Source organism: Semicossyphus pulcher, unplaced genomic scaffold (genome assembly GCF_022749685.1).
Source record: "Semicossyphus pulcher isolate SPU_LCO1_2020_fin unplaced genomic scaffold, fSemPul1.0.p SCAF_16, whole genome shotgun sequence".
NCBI classification, from domain to species: Eukaryota; Metazoa; Chordata; class Actinopteri; order Labriformes; family Labridae; genus Semicossyphus; species Semicossyphus pulcher.
Window position 1 is genome coordinate 25,294,452 of NW_027211670.1, and position 19,912 is coordinate 25,314,363.

The 19,912-nt window shown below is 43.5% G+C and overlaps 1 protein-coding gene across 3 annotated transcripts in view; it reads right to left on the reverse strand.

Moving 5' to 3' along the window:
* baiap2b (BAR/IMD domain containing adaptor protein 2b) overlaps nt 1–19,912 on the reverse strand; it is a 69,774-nt gene that overhangs the window by 4,981 nt on the left and 44,881 nt on the right. For 2 of the 3 annotated variants that reach the window (XM_069663990.1, XM_069663989.1), the window contains 7 exons: nt 11,739–11,891; nt 8,657–8,893; nt 7,419–7,623; nt 6,795–6,996; nt 6,600–6,680; nt 5,754–5,922; nt 4,274–4,311 (listed from right to left, as the gene is read on the reverse strand). In XM_069663990.1, the coding sequence (XP_069520091.1) occupies nt 4,274–4,311; nt 5,754–5,922; nt 6,600–6,680; nt 6,795–6,996; nt 7,419–7,623; nt 8,657–8,893; nt 11,739–11,891 (1,085 nt within the window). Of the gene's footprint in view, nt 1–643; nt 2,915–4,273; nt 4,312–5,753; nt 5,923–6,599; nt 6,681–6,794; nt 6,997–7,418; nt 7,624–8,656; nt 8,894–11,738; nt 11,892–19,912 lie in introns of those variants that run through there. The other variant, XM_069663988.1, reaches the window with a different exon arrangement.

Below are 19,912 nucleotides of genomic sequence, written 5' to 3' on the forward strand. Positions count from 1 at the left end.
CAGGTGGTTGTTGTGCTATCTCTGTAGCAATGGCAGTCATACCTTGGACTTTAATTAGTGGAGAAAGAAGAAACACTGGCAGCTTCCAGTCGTTTGCACTCGACTTTTGTCTCTAAATTCACCAAAACACAGACGGAAAAAAAGGGGTTGGCAAAGCTCAGGGGGGAGACGAGTGTTAGGTCACAGACAAACAGAGGGGAGAGGGAGAGGGAGAGGAGAGCGACAGGACAGCAGACGTCTGCAGCGAGGAAACTTCTCTACCATGCAAAAAAGTCTTAGAAGATTTTTTCTGAAAAGAAGCCTCAATGTTTCCATGATTGTAAGTGTTTAAGCACTTGAAATATTGGGCACAGACATGTTTGCAGGGTAGAACACATGGAAGAGATGCACAGTTAAAATTTGCTTTGGTAAAGACAGAACTTGAGATTATTTAAAAAAAAAGTTTAACAAAGCAAAAATATCGGCAATTTCTAGCAGAGATTTAAGTGAACATCCGACGTCAACAGACAGACAGAGGTTAGTAAAGACAGGCACTGACTGGACCGACATACAGACAAGCAGACCAGCATCTTTATTTAGAACAAAGAGAATCAGACACACATTTGTTTTACCTTTGAATCATGATGCTTTTTACTCACTCAGGTTTTAAATTCAAGCCTTTAATTGCAAAGACAACGGTACAAGAAGGCTGAATGAGGTTTCAACATCAAATCAAATCCTCTCCCCGTCGAGGCTGCAGAGACACTGAAGCTGTATCCTGGATACATGTGGCACCGTTTATGACCCTGTTTCGTTTTCACAGTACTTCTGATGCCTCATTTGAATCTCTGAATGCAGAAGTTCATCAGCATTTCTGTTATTGGCGATTCTTTTGAGTATTAAGTTGCCATAAAAATATATTAATCACTTAATTCACAATAAGAGGCACTGTAATATATCGGAGAGTAGAAAAAATATGTTAAACGGTTGCAAATGAAAAGCGATGTTTGACGGTCATGTGAGCTGTCTCTTCTTAGATGCATGTCTTTGCTTAAAGTGATAATCAGGAAGACTTGCATGTAAGTAAATGTCTGTTAAGTCTCTATCTATCACCACAACACAATGGTGACTGAGCCTATGGCCCACTGATGAAAGCCTTTGCATTTGCAGTATATAGTATTATTATGGGCTGGGTGTCTGTGGCGACATTCGTGGAAAAAATCACAAGCAGTGCCCAGTTAGTGACGCGTTTTCCATCAGCCAGCAGTGGTTGGTCTGCCAGAGAGGGTAGGCGGAGCTAAGCGGCTGCTTTTCCGCTCTCTGCAAGTGTTGCGAGTAAACAGTAATCTACTATGGCTGAACAAACAAAGAAAAGATGGATGACTACAGATAGAACTTCAACAAGAAGTGAAAATCCAAAGAAGAAGAAACAAACTCGACGCTCAGATGAAGCAAACAGTCTGAAAAGGAAAGCGACCGTCAGCCAGGAAAATCAAGAGTTACAACCGGAGCCGACCGTGGACGTCACACATGCAGCACTGTCTGGACCTCTGGGAAGTGTGCTCCCGCAATTACCGTTTATCGCCACAGGTGCCGCCAAAGAGAACGAAACTGAGATCTTCAAGATTATCACTTTGACACAACGAATGCAAATATTAATCATTTTCCAAGACAATTTTATTCCAATGATCGAGTCTTTAAACTTTCCAAATCTCAAAATATCCCACCAACTCTAAAAACCTCAAAGATAATTGTTTACAACTGTAAACAAGGAAAAAGCAGCAAGTTCTCACACATAAGCTCCTGCCGATGAACGTTTGGCATTTTTATTCTCACCTTCACATTCTTCTGTCAACTGATGAATATTTTTCGCACTATAACCAAGTCATAGCCTTGCAGGTGATTCAGGGACGAGGGACAGTTGACCCCATTCAGCCTTGGTATGATATTCACACACCACAAAAGATATCCAGAGGAACCCAAAGCACCGGGTTCTTGTGTCTGAGCACAGCTTAGAGAAGTTCAAAGGCTGATACTTTAAGTACAGTACAGTTAGTGTAACAGTAGGTTTGTTTACACAAAGTCATATATATAAACTTTTACTTTCATAAGGTGCATTTTTTATGAACTGATCATAGATACTGTAAGACAAACACGTCTGTGTGGCACATTTATGTACAGTAAACATTCCTGTGACATTGTCTCCGTTCCATAAGTTAAACATTTACATTATCTGTTCACTACTCGTGATACATCACCTCTTCTCTCAGAGGAATACAAAACCTCACAGCATGAAAAGGTTAAATTATTGTTAAATACTGAAAGACCCAGTAAAATATTGATTGTAATGTCGTTTTTTACATTATGAAAATCCTCTTTAGGATCAAAACCTTTAATTTCACACCCTGATTTACATATCCTTTACATCGCGTTCGGATGGAGAGCACATCTGTGAAAATCTGGTCCTTTGGTGGAGAAATATAATCCCCAGCGATATATAAAAGAAATGTACATGCATGAAAGACAAGCAAAAGATACGTTTCCTCAGAGAAAAAGTCCATCACATTGGTTCTGAATACGTGGATGGCACACAGTCTGTTTTGTTCTGGCGTGGCTCAGCGTGGCTCTGCACCAAGGCTTCACCAGTGGCCCGGCGTGGCTACCGGCCAGTTAGACAGGATTGAGGGAGGAAGGAGGGAAATCAGAGTGGGGGGAAAGGTACAGGACAAGTCTCTTCCTTGCATTGATCGGCTCAGGGTGAGTTTATTGCCATAAGCGGGAGGCAAGGGGAGCAGGAAAGAGGGGGTAAGGGTGAGGGGAAGGGTCAGTTGAGGGGGCAGCGACGTGACTGTCCTATCGCATCGTCTCTTGCTGAGTCTGTGCCTGTCTGTCTGTCTGTCCTCACACTGTCGAAATCAATTTGCCCTCTGTGGAACTGTGGACAAAGAGAGGGAGAGGCTCCAGGAGGGCTGGCTCAAGAGAAACAGCAGCAAACACAAGCAGGACACACGGAGAGGCAGAGAGCACGTCTGCACTCCAACATGAGAAACAAACCCCACAGGCTAAAAGCTCCACTCCATACGACCCCTGTTTTTTTAACACGGAGCCCTTTTTTTAACCTATTTGGGGTCTAAATGATTCATAGGTAGTAAAGGTTTAGTAAATGATCATGCCCAGGAGAGTGTCTGACAGAGAGAGACTTGTATGAAACAATAAGATGCTCTTTTGGTAACCAGAAACAGTCGTCACATTCCTCTCTTCAAAGCCACCAGACTCCACTGAGTTATTCTAATTTATATAACACAGTAGTTACTTGTCTTTTGGTGCCTTGATTGGATCTGCATGAACCAATTAAAGCACAGTAATAATAATTAACTAACCAATCAAGGTGGCAGAAGACAAGCGACTTCCCTGTTGCTGTTTCTGTCAGTGGATGGTGGTTTTGAAGAACGCCGTGTAACTGCTGTCTCAAAAGGATCCTGTCCTTAATGTCAGACACTTCAAACACCAACCTGAAGCTGTCAGTGGTAAAAACAAGCAGTGTGCATGGACGTACTTTGACCGAGCTCTGAGGATGACATTGCTTCACAGCCGCTCAGGGCTGGCCGGACTATCTGTTGCTCATTTAGACCCCAAACAAAGTAAAAATAGGGCAGAGGTTTAAAATGTCAAAATTCTCCCTTAATACTCTTTCATACGATGGTTTTCATCTAATAACATTTGAATGAGAGGGTTTGAAGCAGGCTGAGCTGATTAGGTTGCAGTTAGCAGGTGGTAGCGCTACTGTAGCTGCGTGGTGCATGGGAGGCATGGGGAGAAGCTGGGAGGTCAAAGCGTGATTGTTATAAACGAACAAAAAGAAAACTTAAATCAACTTAAGCTTTGAACAGAAACAAAAATTAACCAATAACATGCTTTATGTCTCTTGTAATTATGTTTAATTGTCCTCGTCTGGTTGAGATGGACCTCTTAGCATTTAAAACCAATATGAAGTATAAACACTATATGATGGTATCCTATTAAAGGAGAGTAAACAGAACAGAAAGTGAACATAAAGACAAATAAAACAACACAAAAGAAAAATGTGGTGTGTCCTGCTGGTTGTGTGTTTGCGGGTCTGGAACCCCTCAACCCTCCGTCTTCTGCGCCCGGCAAAAAGCTCACATCCCCTCCCTGGCTTCCCACCCACAAACTATTTCAGCTGCACAGTAAAGGCACATCATCCCATTTGAAATGTACACAACAGAAGTTTGTCCAACTAACGGACTTGAAATAAAATAGCAGAGGTTCTTACCTTGTGGGGAAGCGGGGCTCATATTCTTCAACTCCTTGCTGTGAAGGCAAAAAATAAGACAGATAAGAGATTTGGAAATTGAAATTTATCTCAGTCAGGATGCATTTTGTCCAATACATTACGCCTCTTGGACTGTTTCCCTGTGTACAACAAAAGCCAGCTCAAATGCGATTTGTCAAAGCTATTAGAAACAACTAGAAACCAAAAGAACTCTTCCAACACAAAAAATTCAGCATTCATATTTAGATTCAGATGTTTTCATAGAGACTAGTAACCAGGGACTGAAGTTGCAATGCCCCCAGCAGCCAGCAGGTGGCAGCAAAGAAACACTGCAGAAGATTTACTGCAGCACTTGAGGAATAACCCTACAAGGCTTTTCCTACATCAGCCTCAACTCCATCACTGATCCAGTTACACTGATTCCACTCACTTTGAAATGTTTATGTCTTTCAATGTCAGTATCAGAAATCTAAAAAATGAATGATGACCTTTGACGTCTCTGACTAAAGCTATCGTCTGATCTGCCAAATAAGCATTAAGTCTGATATTTTCAGGGACAAAGGAACGCTCAAATGTTCCTTAAAACAACTTTAAAAATGAAATAATTCCTACCTGCATGTAATATAAACATGCCCACTGTATACTATTTGCTGTGTCTGCAAAAACTTCCACTTTACACCTAATTCAGCATCCTGTGACGTCTTCTGACCTACATACCAGCTCATTGCTGATTCCTGGGTGACCGAAGCATTTGAATACTTTCAAATGCACACAATCGTGATGACGTAACCCAGCTCTCCATAAATGTCAGCAGGAAATGTTTCCGTCCCTAAATACTGTGAGGCGCAAAGAACAGTTTAAGTTGTTACATGACCGCCGAGCAATTAGGCATCGCCCACATGTAGTGTTCCAGGTGAGGCGTAGGAGGGGAGCTGGCTGAAAGAGGAGGGTTCAGCGTTGCATAATTCTACTTCTGACTTTGCCTTTTGAAATATTAACCCCGCTCCCTCATCATCACTGCTGCCTCCTCTTTCTTTCGGTCTGCTGGGTTAACGCTGACTCTGTTATCAACTCATGCCTGACTGAAGAAGTTCCCTCTGAGACTGAGACAGCCAGGTGCAGAGGGAGGCTTCTCAAGTCTGAGCGGTGCCACATCTTACTCTCGACCTCCCGTAAACAGGGATGTGTGAAGTGAAGGAGAACTTATTTCTGCGTTTACATAAGCTCATGTAGCAGAGTGTCTCTGCGAGCTTTGGCACAGGAGAAGTGGTAAAGGAAGAGACAGCCTGTCAAAGCAAAGCTATTCCTGCGCTCTATCTCAGGTCAGCAGCACGCAACGAGAAGCTTCCTCCAAACTTTCTGAGACAGAAAAGCACAGATCTCTGCCAGGTTTCGTGTGACGGCTCAGCTCATGTGTCATGTGTGAACTCATGCCAGTTTGTGTGTGTGTGTTTGTGTGCTTGTTTTGCAAGCCCCCCACCTGTGAGAAGCCTGGCACCGCCACGCTGTAGGGGCGTTGTTGTCTGCCATGCAGCGCAGCAGCGCTCTGTGCCGCCATACGGGACTGGAGGCTGTAGTCAGGGACGGACAGAGCCATGTCTTCTCTCTCTAGAAGGTTTCCAGTGCTGCTGCTCTTCCCGTGCTGGAGGCTGGAGACACACAGGTGCACAGAAATTGAGGAAATGGTAAACATGTTGTTCCAGAGTGGCAATTCCTCGTGGGCTAATCAGGAGGAAATGTTAGCTTGTGGGTGTTTATGAGAAAGATCTGCAGGGGAGCAGATCTGCTGGAGGGTTGTTGATTTCATTTCAGTAGTTTTATGCTGGGTTATGTAACTCTCAGGTTTCATTTGAAGGTTTTAAACCCACAAGCACTCAGGCCAATCAATGAAAGCACCAAAACACACAAGAGAAGGTAAATAACAATACAGTTTCATCAGATGTCAACATTGACTCTTAAAATGCCTTCAAAACAAATCTGAGTTCAGTTGCACAACTTTATCCAGCACCGATCATGATGTCTTTATTATCCCTGAGGGGCAATTTGTGTTGCAGCCAGCAGTAGCACACAACAATCACACCAACAAGCAGAGGGTCAATAAGAAACTGTTTATCCTGCAAGTCAGTACAATGTAACGGCGAGCACAAAGAGGACGGGCCGGATCATTCAGGACCGACTGGGCCTTAGTTTGAACACCTCAATCAGGTCATTCAAAGTGGTGCCTGCAATTTAGCAGCAGCAGATGCCCAGCATCCAGTTGGTTCATACTTCATGAATTGGTAACATATATTTTTAGGACAAAAGGTAAAACCGCCCTTGTACATACTTGTGTACTCGAAGCTGCCTCATGGTGTTGGCATCATTTTCAGGGATCACCCTGGTGTAGGAGAAGGGAAACCAGCCACGCCTGCAAGAGACGAGGGGGCACCAGATATGAGCAACATTAAACAAACGCTGACGTCCCGAACAGACAAACATAAACGGGATTGAAAACACAAAACAAACTTCAGAGGAACCTTACATCCTATTCTTCTCGTTCTCTCCATAGTGCCAGCCATCTCGGGCCTCAGGGACCAGCAGGGTTATCACGTCGCCCTCACCAAAGCTGAGCAGAGTGCTGTTGTCACCGGCGGCATGTGAGAAGATGGCCTGGACCCGAGTTCTCCCGTTTCTCTCCAGTCCTGCTGCCATGGAGCTGGACCGGGGCAGCGTGCGGGTCTCCGCTGGTGGACACGACGGGAGGAGGGAGACAGACAACTTACAATCTTTGTCTCTCTACGTCTGACTGACGTAAAACATATCGTGTACCTCTGAATACTTTATGCTACAGATTGAAACGTTTACAAGAGGCACAACATTCTCTCTTAACTTTTTAGATGACTCAATCTTTTGTTAAACCAGTCCTACATCTATTTCTATTCTTATGATTTCTCTCTCTCATTTCTAATATCACATCTCCTTCTATTCCCACTTGTTCTGGCCTTATTAAATCTGGTTCTGTGTTACATCCAGGAAGAATTTCATTAGCCCTTCTTGTTGGTTTTATCTTGTACAAGAAATCTGATGTCATACATTTGCTGTGATGAGAGCATATTAAACTCAAGACCTTAGACCTGAGACATCAGAGCACAGTACGGGTCCTTACTCAGTGCGGTCTTGTTCTTGGCTGGGGCCACCTTGCGCACGGGCAGGGTGTTGGAGAAGACCTCCGCTCCGTGTCGCTGTGTCTGAGTTGAAGCCTTGCCCTGGGCCACCTTTGCTTCCATCCACTGCTGGTAGTCCTCTCCTCCGTGAGCGCTGGCTGAACCGTTCATCAGCGGCATCGCTCCTTCCAACCCTCCCATCAGCCTCTGCAGACGAAGACATTTGCCAATTAAAACAAACTCTCTCTCTCCCTTTACGCCACGCAGAGCTGTTATATAACAACCGGCAGCACATCAATAATAAGGCGGAGAGTGGATCTGGGTCAGGAAGTGCTGATTAATGAAAAGCCTACATTTGACTATATGTTGGTTTGAAGATAAACATAAGCAATGACTACTGGGAGGCTGCAAAGACTTTCAAAGTGTATTTAATCTGGGAACACGGAACGCCACTGAATTCGCACCGCGGTTTTTAATTAGAAGCTCAAGCCAAACTGAAGCAGTCTTTCATGTAAATCATGAGGGTTTTTTTTTTTCAGTAACTAGGCCTGCAAGGGGGGGGGGGGTGTATAAGAGCCCAGAGATGTGAGGAATTTAAGCCTCTTCTGTGCACAAGCTAATTAGCATGGTTAGCTAACGATTTCATTTGCATTCTGAAGAGATTTCTGAGGATGTGTTGAGTTCTCCCATGATGCAGCAGCCACATCTGGGAGCGACACCCCTCAACACAAGTCCTTACTAATGGACTCATTAGGTAACACTTCCCTGTTTTAGTGCATGTGTGTGTGTGTGTGTGTGTGTGTGTGTGTGTGCATGTTCTGTATCTGTGCTGGGCTCTTAGTGCGGACCACTTGGAGCTTTAGTCCTTGAGAGTTGACACATTTTTGCAAAGTGGGTACATTTGCTGAGAGATGACATTTTGTGTCTGCTTGGAGGATAATGTTTCAGGTTTCAGCTCAAAAACAGGTTGAGGCGAGAGAAAGTCCTCACAAGAACAGGAAATCTAATGTGCATGAGGCTCTCTAGAAAAGATTTATGACCGGTGACATTTTACTGCAATATAAAGATCCACAAACACAACACAACCCAGTGACAAACTGCAGCGGCCCATGAATGTCACCGTTCTCCACAACTGCTGTTTCCATAAAAACCTATTATCATATAAAATGGCTGTGAATACAGAGAGTGCACAGGTCTCAGGTGGGCTAAATGTTGATTTAGAGGCAGTGAAGGAACCAACCTGCTGTCCCAGGCCCCCACTGGCCCTGAGAGCCGCCAATTCTGGAGGCACCGGCAGGGGTTTAGCCCCAGGGATGGGCTCAGAGATGGGCATGCCGGGGTGATGAGCCCCTGGAGGCAGGGCACCAGCTGTACCGCTCATCTGCTGGGCCAGGAACATGGCACGATCCGGCAGTTTGTTGGGCTCAGCACTCGCCTGCTGCCACACGGGGATCTTCTGGGCTAAAAGCTCCTTCCCCTATCAGACAGAAAGAGGAGACACAGGAAGGTTACAGTGTGTTACTCTGCTGATATACTGACCCCATTTGGACTTTCAATTCTGACCACAGCTGCACTTTATTTTTCATCTTTTTGTTGGACAAATATCCTCAACAAAAAATGATTTTCTAACTTTTGTTTACATTTATATAACGATACTTGAATCCATATTTTGACCTGGATCTGTATAAAGTTCATGCACACATGAACATAATTTGAAAGTGTATTTTCTGACTTCATAGGAGAAGAAACTTCAGTTCATAAAAAATTGACAATGTTTATCACCTTATAGAAAAACCACATGAATTTCACATGTGGAAAAACAAGTGATCACGTGTTAAATATGTGGAACACGGGTTTGCACATGTGAGACATGTACTTGGCATATGGGAACATTTTCATGGTGTGATGTGTAAAGCCAATGAAAGTTTTCACTTGTGCTCCATATTTTAAAACACGTGATCACATCTGGAAAACATGGGAACGTTTTTTTTTTCGCCACATTAATTGGCTTCTTGGCTTTCCATCACATGGAAATCTGTTGACTAGTTTTTTGAGGAATTCTGCTATAAAATATGTGGACATAAACACGGCATCACATTACTCTCATAAGCAAAAGTATTAAATAGATGGAAGTAGGAAAGGAAGCTGAAAGAGAGGCGGGAATGAAAACACTGTACACGCAGGCCAAAAGAGATGAGAAGAGGGATGACAGGTGGGACAGAGAGAGAGATATGAATCCTCTTTGAGGATGCACTTACTTGAGAAGCTCTCGGCTGGCGCGCGAGCAGCCGAGTTACATTTCATCCATACATTATACAGTAGGGCAGTTACATAAAGACTCCTCTCATTTGCATTCATCTTCAGTGAATAAATGAGTCCTGAATCCATGAATATTGGAAAGACACTGAAGGAGAATCTGCTGCTCAAACAGTTTTAACTCCACCAGGCATGTGTGGAGGATAAACACGGTGCAGCTCCAAGGTTGTCTGGCCCTGCTGAGTGTTTGCGGGCGGCACGGTGTGGGTGGGATGAGCAAATAAATTAACACATGCACAAATATGAAAGTACAGCAAAAACAAATTCTTTCTAACAGGGTGAGCATCGTGTTACTGGGGATTTATGATGCAAGTAGCTTTCATGTCGCTAACTTTAAGCTAATGATTTTGCATTTTTCAAAAGAGGCGTGATTCATGGAATTGCGATGAATGGGTTATGTGTTTTAATATGTGTACAGTGAAGTCTTTCTCAGTAATTCTTGCTGCTGGGAGAAGTGATGAGTCACCACGACCTCAGTTAGCCCTCGCAAATAGCTAAGGTACAGCGTAGGTGGGTCAGTGTGTTTAGCAGTGTGATGATATAATCAACAAGCAGACGGTGTCGTCTTTTTTCTTCACTCTGGCCAAACAACAGCAAAGGAGAGAAATTCTGACACGAATCAAGTTAGTGGGACGTTTGCTAATTTGTAAATGTTCCCTTTTAAAGGGATAATCTCAAAGATTATTATGTAAATAAATGTCTGTTCAGTCTCTATCTATCACCACATGAGGTAACACAATGGTGACTGAGACTATGGCCCACTGATGAAAGCCTTTGCATCTGCAGTATATAGTATTATGGGCTGGGTGTCTGTGGCGGCGCCCAGTTAGTGACGCGTTTTCCATCAGCCAGCAGTGGTTGGTCTGCCAGAGAGGGTAGGCGGAGCTAAGCGGCTGCTTTTCCGGTCTCTGCAAGTGTTGCGAGTAAACAGTAATCTACTGTGGCTGAACAAACAAAGAAAAGATGGATGACTACAGATACAACTTCAACAAGAAGTGAAAATCCAAAGAAGAAGAAACAAACTCGACGCTCAGATGAAGCAAACAGTCTGAAAAGGAAAGCGACCGTCAGCCAGGAAAATCAAGAGTTACAACCGGAGCCGACCGTGGACGTCTGGTTAGATTGGGAAGTGTGTTCTTGCAATTACTGTTGATCGCCATTAGAGGCGCCAAAGACAACAAAACTGAAATCTTCCAGATAACATCTTAACATAAATAGAGCTAATGGAGCTCTTTAAAAAATGTCTCCAGTCTGTTGAGTGACAGTATTATTCAATATACTTCAGACTGAGCCTGGAGCTTTAGCGTCACAGCAAGTTTTTGCTTTGAAATATCTGATATATTCATCGTAGATTAGTCATCCAGCATTATGCAACATGAATGCCAAAAAACACTATTGCTAGAATGCATGTTGTGTTTACTTGAAAAAAAAACTCTCCCTTCTCTTCAGTCTAATTAAATCTTTTCCCGGCTGTTTGTGCCTCATCACATTCGCAGTTTGTGTTATGCGCTTCCTCCTCCTGTCTATCAATCACTCATTCAGACACTTTCACACCCACACACAGCGAGTCTGAACCAAGTGTTCTTACAGAAGTAGGTCATTCTCTCTCCCGCTGCCTCCCCACTTCACCCTCCTCCTCACCCACTCACCCTCCTTTTCTTCCTCTCTCTAGCTTCACTTTACCACTTCACATTTCCCGAGTGTAAAGGAGTGAGAGGTGGGCGGGACACGCTTTCCTTATTCATTTCTTGGTTATTATAAAACTCCTGACGAGGTCTTTTAGCTCGAGAAGTCGAGACACGATATCAGAAAACTTTTCCTGAATAAAAAATGGAAACAAAGGAACATCCCTGCTCATGTAGCAGTTTGAAATGTGTGTAATGTATATTGTAAGATGGGATAACTAAAGTCCTCTTTAAACTTAAAGGCCAGTTTTAATGCATCTTCCCATGACATCATCAACAGGTGAAACAACAGGAATGATGAAGCAGTTTCCTCTCACTCACCTTCCCATGGTAGGTGCTGCTGTTCTTGGCCACGGCACACTGACGGTCCACCAGGAAGCAGTACCTCCTCCTCTCCTCGGACAGAGCATTCTTGTAGCCCTCAGCGATGTAGTTGTCCAGCTCGCTCTGCTTGTTGCTGATGGCCTCTACATACTGGGGAGAGGAAGAGGACGGATTTAACGGGCGAAAAACTTCCTCTTATCAGGACATAATGGCAGTGTTCGGATTTCTTAAGTTAGAGGTATAAAGTTTGAAAGCAGGAGGCTACAAACTGGAGTTTAAGGGCTTTCGAAGGATTGGAAAATAGCGTTAGAGCTACAAGCTTAATAGCTTTTTTGAATAAGGGGTTTGTCGTTCGTTCACCCATTCAAGCACACAAACCCAGGCTGCTAGCTACCACGCAGAGTGTAAGCCTGACCATGGAGAGAAATCTGCATCCTCCCTAAGACACTTTGGGTTGTCCACTGACACCAGGGTTGGCAGTTCAATCCCTGCCTCCTCCTGTTCAGATATCAAAGTGTCTTAGGGAGGAGGTAGGGATTGAACTGCCAACCCTGGTGTCAGTGGACAACCCACTCTACATCCTGAGCAACAGAAGCCAGTAACATTTCCTGTCCTCATTTCTCTCGATGACCTAGATACCACAGACTAATTCCATTGTGAAAACTGTGTGAATCAGCACTCTGAATGACTGGAATGGATTTTAATGAAAGCACAGTGAGGCACTTCACTAAACCGGGCCCCATACATCACCATCATGACATATAAAAAGCAGACAAATTGTGCTTTGAAGTGCAGCTCTGAAAATCAAATTGTGCATTTGGGAAATGTCACATCACACCTGAGAAGCATGAATTAGAACAAAAGCAGTGCGCAGACAGAGCTCTGTATTTCCTGTAGAACATCCGTCTGTCCAACACGCCCTCGTGCTGCTGCACCTCGCTCTTTTAACCCAGTCACCCTCTCCTCCTTCAGTGACTCAGCCCACTGTGAACTCTCGACCAAACAAGTGGAACCAATCACCAAGGTGAACCCGACGCTGTCCTCAGGTTCCCTTACGCAACTGAAAGACTTTCAAGATTCCCACAGTGTTGAATATTGTGAAGCAGCTTCCTCAAGTGCCAGACAGCGCCGAGCTCCAGTGTGAGGTGTTAATGACCCGGGTTGTTTGTGAGGAGAGTCATCAGCCTACGCGTAGTCATACATGGCTGGCTGCTAGAGCTAACACCAGCTCTGCAGAAGCCTGAAGTCGAGATGCAGGAAACAAACCGGCGGTGGCAATTTAATGATTCAAATGAGGGAGGAATTAGTTATCTAATCAAGTGCTATAATCACCATCATATATTAAGCATCCCCTGACTCACTAATTAAGCACTTAATTAGGCCAATTCATGCATTCATTAGTACACATTTCTGCCTCAGAAGCATGATCAACCAAACATAAAAAAGGGAATGTATTTAAAGGCCAATCTCTGAGACTCTCACTACATATCAGAGATAAAACATCTGCAATAAAGATGAAACATTACACTTTTACAGGCTTTATTTGGTTTCTAAAGGGGAAAAAATATCAAAAAAATATTAATTATAATGTAGATTATGTTTTCATGCTTTGACCTTCTTTATTAAGAACTTACAATCAGTTTGAGAGTGATGGAGGTTCGATTCCTGCGTGTGTTTGAGCCCTGGTTTGGGGAGTATAAAGATGGTGCCTTTCACAGTGTACAGGTTGAACAGACGCTGAACAAAGGCAACCTGTAATACAAGTATGGTAAGCTAGTATCACTGAATCTGCACGAAGGCTGCACTGAGGCTTCAGTAAAGCGTAGAGTCATTGAACATGGACGTCGGAGCATCAGTGTGCCGAACCAGCCAAGATTTAATTAACAGGTTATTATGTTTTTCTCTGCACGTCCATCACTGTTTGGTTTGGATCTGCCACCAAACAGGACAAGGGCAGACTGCAACAAACTATCAGGTCTGCAGAGAGGATCATTGGAACCGACCTGCCCTCAATTCAGGACTTATACCAGTCCACAGGCAGGAAACAGGCAGCTAACATCATAACAACCCCCAACACAAAATGTTCAAGCTCCTCCCCTCCGGCAGGCGAGTACGCCAAAACAACCAGACACAGGAACAGTTTCTTTCCCCAGGCTGTCTCTCTGATGAACAGCTCATTTTTGCATCATACTGTAAATACTACAACCATCCTCTCGTATGTATATAGCTACGATATCCAATACAATATTTATCTCAGCACATTTGCTCTCTATTGCACTATTGTGTCCTTTCTACAAGTGTTCTTGTGCATGTACGTATCCATAGGCCTGTATATAGTCGCTTTAGTTTTAGTGCCAGTGTTTGTGTTACTATTCGTCTAACTTGTCCTTGTTTTAAGTTCAGCATGTCAATTTGTTTGTCTGTACATGGAGAGTGATGGAAAACCAGAGTCAAGTTACTTGCATGTGCCCACATACTTGGCCAATAAATCTGATTCTGATTCTCTAAGGAGGTAATGCAAGACTCTAAAATCTTACTGTTTCCAAAGACTAAATAACTCTAGTCTTCTGTAATTAAATGTGCAGTGAAGAGCGTTAACACAGCCAGAGTTAGACCTTCAGTTCTCTGTTGTGACCATGATTTATTCACTGGGTTGTAATAACCTTGCAGAGATGGGTTCACTTGCTGTAAGAAAATACCCCTCTGAGGAGTCAGTAACAGACTACAATGATTAGATACGAGAGAGAAGAGGAAGGGAATTAATATATTTACCAAAGGACTCAACTTCCTCGACCTGTTACGTTTTAATAAAGACAATAAACTGATCTTGATTTCCTCCTTTTGGTACAGACATTAATGTTTAACGGGAATTCATTGCGTTTGCATTGCATCGTGTGTAAGGTCTGTATCACAATATTATTCTCTTCTGTATTTGAAGAGGAAAATGTGTAAAAATATAACGCTGTTATTAACTTTGACTTTTAATTTATCACTGTAAACAATCAGTTGACATTATTAGATTCAGCTATATAATTACAGTTTCCCTGCGCTCTCTTGTATTAAGTATGTCCTCTGTTATAAGCTTCACTGATGAGAAACTTGTTGATATATCCGTGTGCAACATGAAACATCTCACAACTTAATAAAATAAAGTGTTCGACCCCTACGCGCTTCAGGTAGACGCATTAAATCAAAAGTGACCTTGAAGAAGTTCAAGTAAATCATCTGCCTGAATATTATGATTTACCTGGAAAAGGACAATTTCTAACAACACACAAGGTCCTTTATGTGGGCGAACAATGGCTGAACATGCGCCGATCCCCCACAGTGAAGCGCTAAATGGTGACAAGCCAAAGTGGCAGCGGCACAGGAAGATGAAGGCCACTTATGACTCATACGAGCGGCGGAGGTGGAGAGGCTTTCAGGTAGCCCACGAAAACAGCAAACAGCATGCTGGTCTGAAAGTGATTAACACGGTCGCTTGCTGAGGTCAGGTGGGCAGCGAGCGAGCTGTCAATCACCGGAGAGTGACTGACAGGTTGAGAAATGGAGGCGGGAGAAACCACCAGAGGATGCAGATTGTGTGGTTATGACAGCATTGCACTTTGTGTAAACTGAACTCACAGAGGAGTCATGCTGGGGAAATTAAAGGTGCTTTAATGCCAGTTCATGTGTTTGCTTTGCTTTGTTTGCCTCTCTGCTATAAGCCTCATGATTACACCTCATGATTTGACCTCTCTGGATCCCCTGTGAGCTCTGACAAGGAAACAAAGGCGAGAAAACGGGTGCTGTAGAACTTCTTTCAGGTCACCTGGAAAAGGAGTCGAAGTTGTGATTCAGCTTTGCAATGATTCTCTTGTTTTTACTCGTGTTTGTCTTGTTGTGTGAAAGATGTTCATCGTCCAGATTACTGGAGTTATATACCATCCAATTGTAGATTATCTTTATTAACTTTATCTTAATGGTCTACTGTTAGCAGTGCTTGCACTCTCGGCCTACCTTATCTAATTTTATCCTCCCCTCCATTAAGACGGTCTGCCTGAATCCATGTGAATGCATCTTGTTGATTTCAGCTCGAGCAGGATTATGGATTAATTTGTGAATTCAATAATGTCTAAAGATAATCCTGATTATGACTTTCACCTTAATTGAGCAGCCCTAACCTGGAACCAGGAGACTACAGCAACTACAGCAAGGTTTCCTCCAACTCAAATACAGCAAAATATACTCAAATGTTCTCCTTGGACTTTTATTAGAGCTGTGTTTTTAAGTGAAGTGAACTCTTAAAATTAATCTACAACAAAAACATCCAAAACCAAAAGAAAAAATATCTGAAATTCCACATGAAGGCCAGTTTCAAGGTGGCGACATCCAATACTTAATTTGTCCAATCAGCAGTTAAAAGTAGTCAAAATACAAATTACATAAAAGCTGATTTTACATTTGAAAAACTGGAAACTAATTTTATTTTTTAAAGATTATTTTTTGGCCTCTTATGCCTTAATTAAAAGTGAGAGGACAGTAGATAGTGTCGGAAACAGGGAAGGAGAGAGCGGGGATGACAAGTGAACCTGGGGCCGCCACATCGAGGACGATAGCCTCTGTTTATGACACGCGGTTTAACCTTCGAGCTAAACCGGTGCAACATGAAAAGTTTCAAATCTGCAGGTAAAAGTATGTTGGATTCGCACAGTTTTTTCTACACAGTGCACTTTGTGACGTCACAAAGTGCAGCCTCAGCAGGCTTCGGAGAGCTGGCCAATCAGAAGAAAGTGGGCTTGCAGGGGCGGGGTTTCTTGTGGAGTAGCTTGAAATTAGCTTAAAACCCCCCTTTAACAAGATTTTATCCAGTTTCTGGTGTGTGCTGATGTTGCACAAACATAACTACATTTATATTGAATCAAATCACAGCTATGTGCAGTCTGCTGTGTGCCTGGTCGGAATTAGAGGCAACTATAAACATGCATAATCTACAGAAAGTTAATGGTCTAAACTCTGAATCCTTAGTTCTGACTCTGTGAATGAGAAATGAAATCATCATTTGTATAAGACAAGAACTGCTTTACTGTTATAAGCTGGACTCTGCACAGATGCCACTACTTTGATGCACATGAAAGAGTTCTTTTTCCATTATCCGCGTAGTTTTAATACATCAGAGCAGCTGTTTCTGTTCCACACAACATGTTGTGATCGCTCTCAGATACGAAGCCCTAATTAGATTCCAACTGGCTTTTCATGCCACTGCCAATCAGCCGCTCGGTGCCTAAAGCTCCCTCTTTACACTCAATATAAAGCTGGCCAGAAGCTGCTCCTGCTTTCTGCTGACAGTGAGCACCATCAGCATTTAAGATGTGTGCTGTGTGCGCTTGTGTGTCCAGTATTTATTGACTGGATTTCACATTAAAGTTGATCTCATCCATTGGTGCGAGAAGTCTGGCTGCAGGGCCTCCGCTGAAGCAGACCAGGGAGAAACTTGTGATGGATTAATCAATAAATATATTTAAATCGTGAGACACTGTGACGTAAGATGTGTTCTTTAAACCATCTTCAGCAGAGGAATATTAAACACTGTAAATTATTTTATGCATGCTTAGCACAAAGTTAAACGAACACCTGCAGTGCTGAGACTGACAGACGTCTTTGCACCGTCTCACCGAGAAGAAGAAAAACAGAAACTGCAGAAAGTAATATGAGACTTTTGTGTTAACTGGCTCTGAAGCTTCCTGTCAAGAAAAACTGATCTCAGGATGGAATTGATTTAGGTGTTTCTAGTCTGAAGGCTGTCATAGTTTCTACACAGTCGACACCTTTCTGAGCCGTCTGAGCTGCAGTCAGAAATCTAACGGACAGACAGTTTAAATGGAATTGAGACGAGGCCTGATTTTGTGGATTCTGTTTGACAAGAGACATACTGCGTTTGAGATATGTAAATCTTTGTCCAAACTTGGCACAAATTCACTTCCTGTTTTAAGTGCTGCTCATTCTGTCTCCAGTAGACCCTCATTAGAGGAGGTCGTCCGGGGAACTTGCCAACTATTCTTCCTCATCTTTGACACACACAGCTCTCATCTCGTGTCAGAAACCGGGGATGCTTCCCATTACATTAATTTGCACATCCTCGCGTCCTCTCTCTCCTCGGCTGACCCGGAAATCCTTCCCCCTCCGCCGTGATGGAGGATCTTCCAATTTCTTAAATGCACCTGGAGCCTCTTCCTCGCATCTCTCATTAAAAAAGTCGCGAGGAAACGGCACAAGTGAGGGAGGCAGGATGCACAAATTAATGTCATGAAAGCACCCCAAGTAGTCAGGTGGGAAGTGTTCTCCAGTCATTCACAGTTATTTCGCCCAAGACGGACCACTCCCTTTTCCCCCTCATTCACAATGGCTTACATCTAATGGTGAGATGATAATCGTGTGTTTGCAAGCACTAAAGGACTGAGGCTTCCCTTGGAGAAACACCTCCTAAAGATATTTCTTTACAAAAGAGGAAGTGTAAAACACTGTAGGTAGACACACAGAGAGATCCGAGTTCCTTCGCCTGTAAGAAGACAAGAGGAAACTCAACTGAAATAGTTTCTCCCACTCAAACCCTCTGAACGATGATGTAACGTCTCCTCTTCCACAACCACTTCACCTGAGTTTTCAGTTCAAGTGCCACAGGCATGAATCACAGCCAGAAGCTGCAACTGCTGATTATTTTCAGTATTGATTAAACTTCTCTATAAACTGTTTGACATTTTATTGACTTAAGAATTATTTGGTAGAGGATACTGAAAACGTTCTGTCTCGGTTGCCTGAAAAGCTTGTTTTGGTCCAATTCACAGACAAACAGCCAAAGTTATTCAGTTTACAGGGATGTCAAATTGAAGCTGCACCCAGAACATGTTGGCAACTTTAGATAGATAAATGCTTGAACTGACTGTTACCAGCACATCTCTGCTCACTAACATTGAGTATGATGTAATACCCCCTGGTAAAGTGCCTACGAGCTGTGGGCAGTTGTTTTTCCCTTCTCTGCTTGTTTCCTCTCATGTCTCAATATCTGGAGAATTCTGCAGGACCTGATGCAGTTGACCAGCGCATGCTGGAACATTAGCATCTAAAGCCACAAACGACCCTTTTCCAACAATCATGCGTCTGTAGTAAATGTACCGGGAGATTTACCGCACTGTCTGTTGTGCTCACACAGCAGTTCAGGGCTTTATGGCCCCTGAGGGACACCGCTGTAAAAGTGTGACTTCCCATCGCCTATAGTTTTAATATAAACATCGATCATGAGCAGGAGGAGTGAACGGCCATTACTTTAATCTGTGGTGGGGTTTTTTTTTCTTGCATCACTTCATTAAAAGTTTGACAGTAGAGGAATGCATGAAGAGGATGCTTTATACTTTGTGGAAGCACAGACATACTGTCCACTGAAAGTACCTTGACAAACACTGCGTGCATGCCATGTCCTTTTATCTTTGGCTGCAAGCTTCACTGTGCAGCCTGGTTCCCATGAGGACCCATATGGTGCACAGGAGGAATCTGGCTCCCCTCCGTGCATACATGTCAAACCGGCCTGATCTGGGAACTTCTGAGAAGGATTTTTGAGGTGAAATATTCAGTAACTTTCGATGTGGTGGCCGGTAGAATGAATTATGAGCTGGAGAGATAAAAGACCTTTTTGAAGTGGATTGTGCACCGATTTAACAAGATCTGCTCAGCTGTAATGCTCTGCAACATGTTCTGCAGACAGTGCTAAGACAACACCTCCTCTCAATCGGCCCGAGCCTTGTTTTCTGCACTTTATGTTCTGAAAGAAGGTATTTATATCGATGCATATCAGAGAACATACACACAGGGGGGTGAGGTGTCTCAGCTGATGCTCGACTTTCACACCCGATAAGCCGTTAAAGCACAGAGGAGCTGCAGGACTTTGGGCCTGACTGTTCCTGGGCAGTTCGTCATAGCTTCCGGAAATCGATATTTGTAAAGATTGGTCCAGCCGCTCCTTTCATGCTCCAGCAGCCATCCATCGAGGAAACACTAACAATTACACAATAATTACCTCCCCTGCTGCTCCTGCAGAGCAGCGTGGGGCTGCTGCTTCGGCCTCTGGAAGAGCTCCACAATTAGCCCTTAACCTCTGACACCATGTTTTCTCTGCACTGCCAAGAGGAATCAAAAAG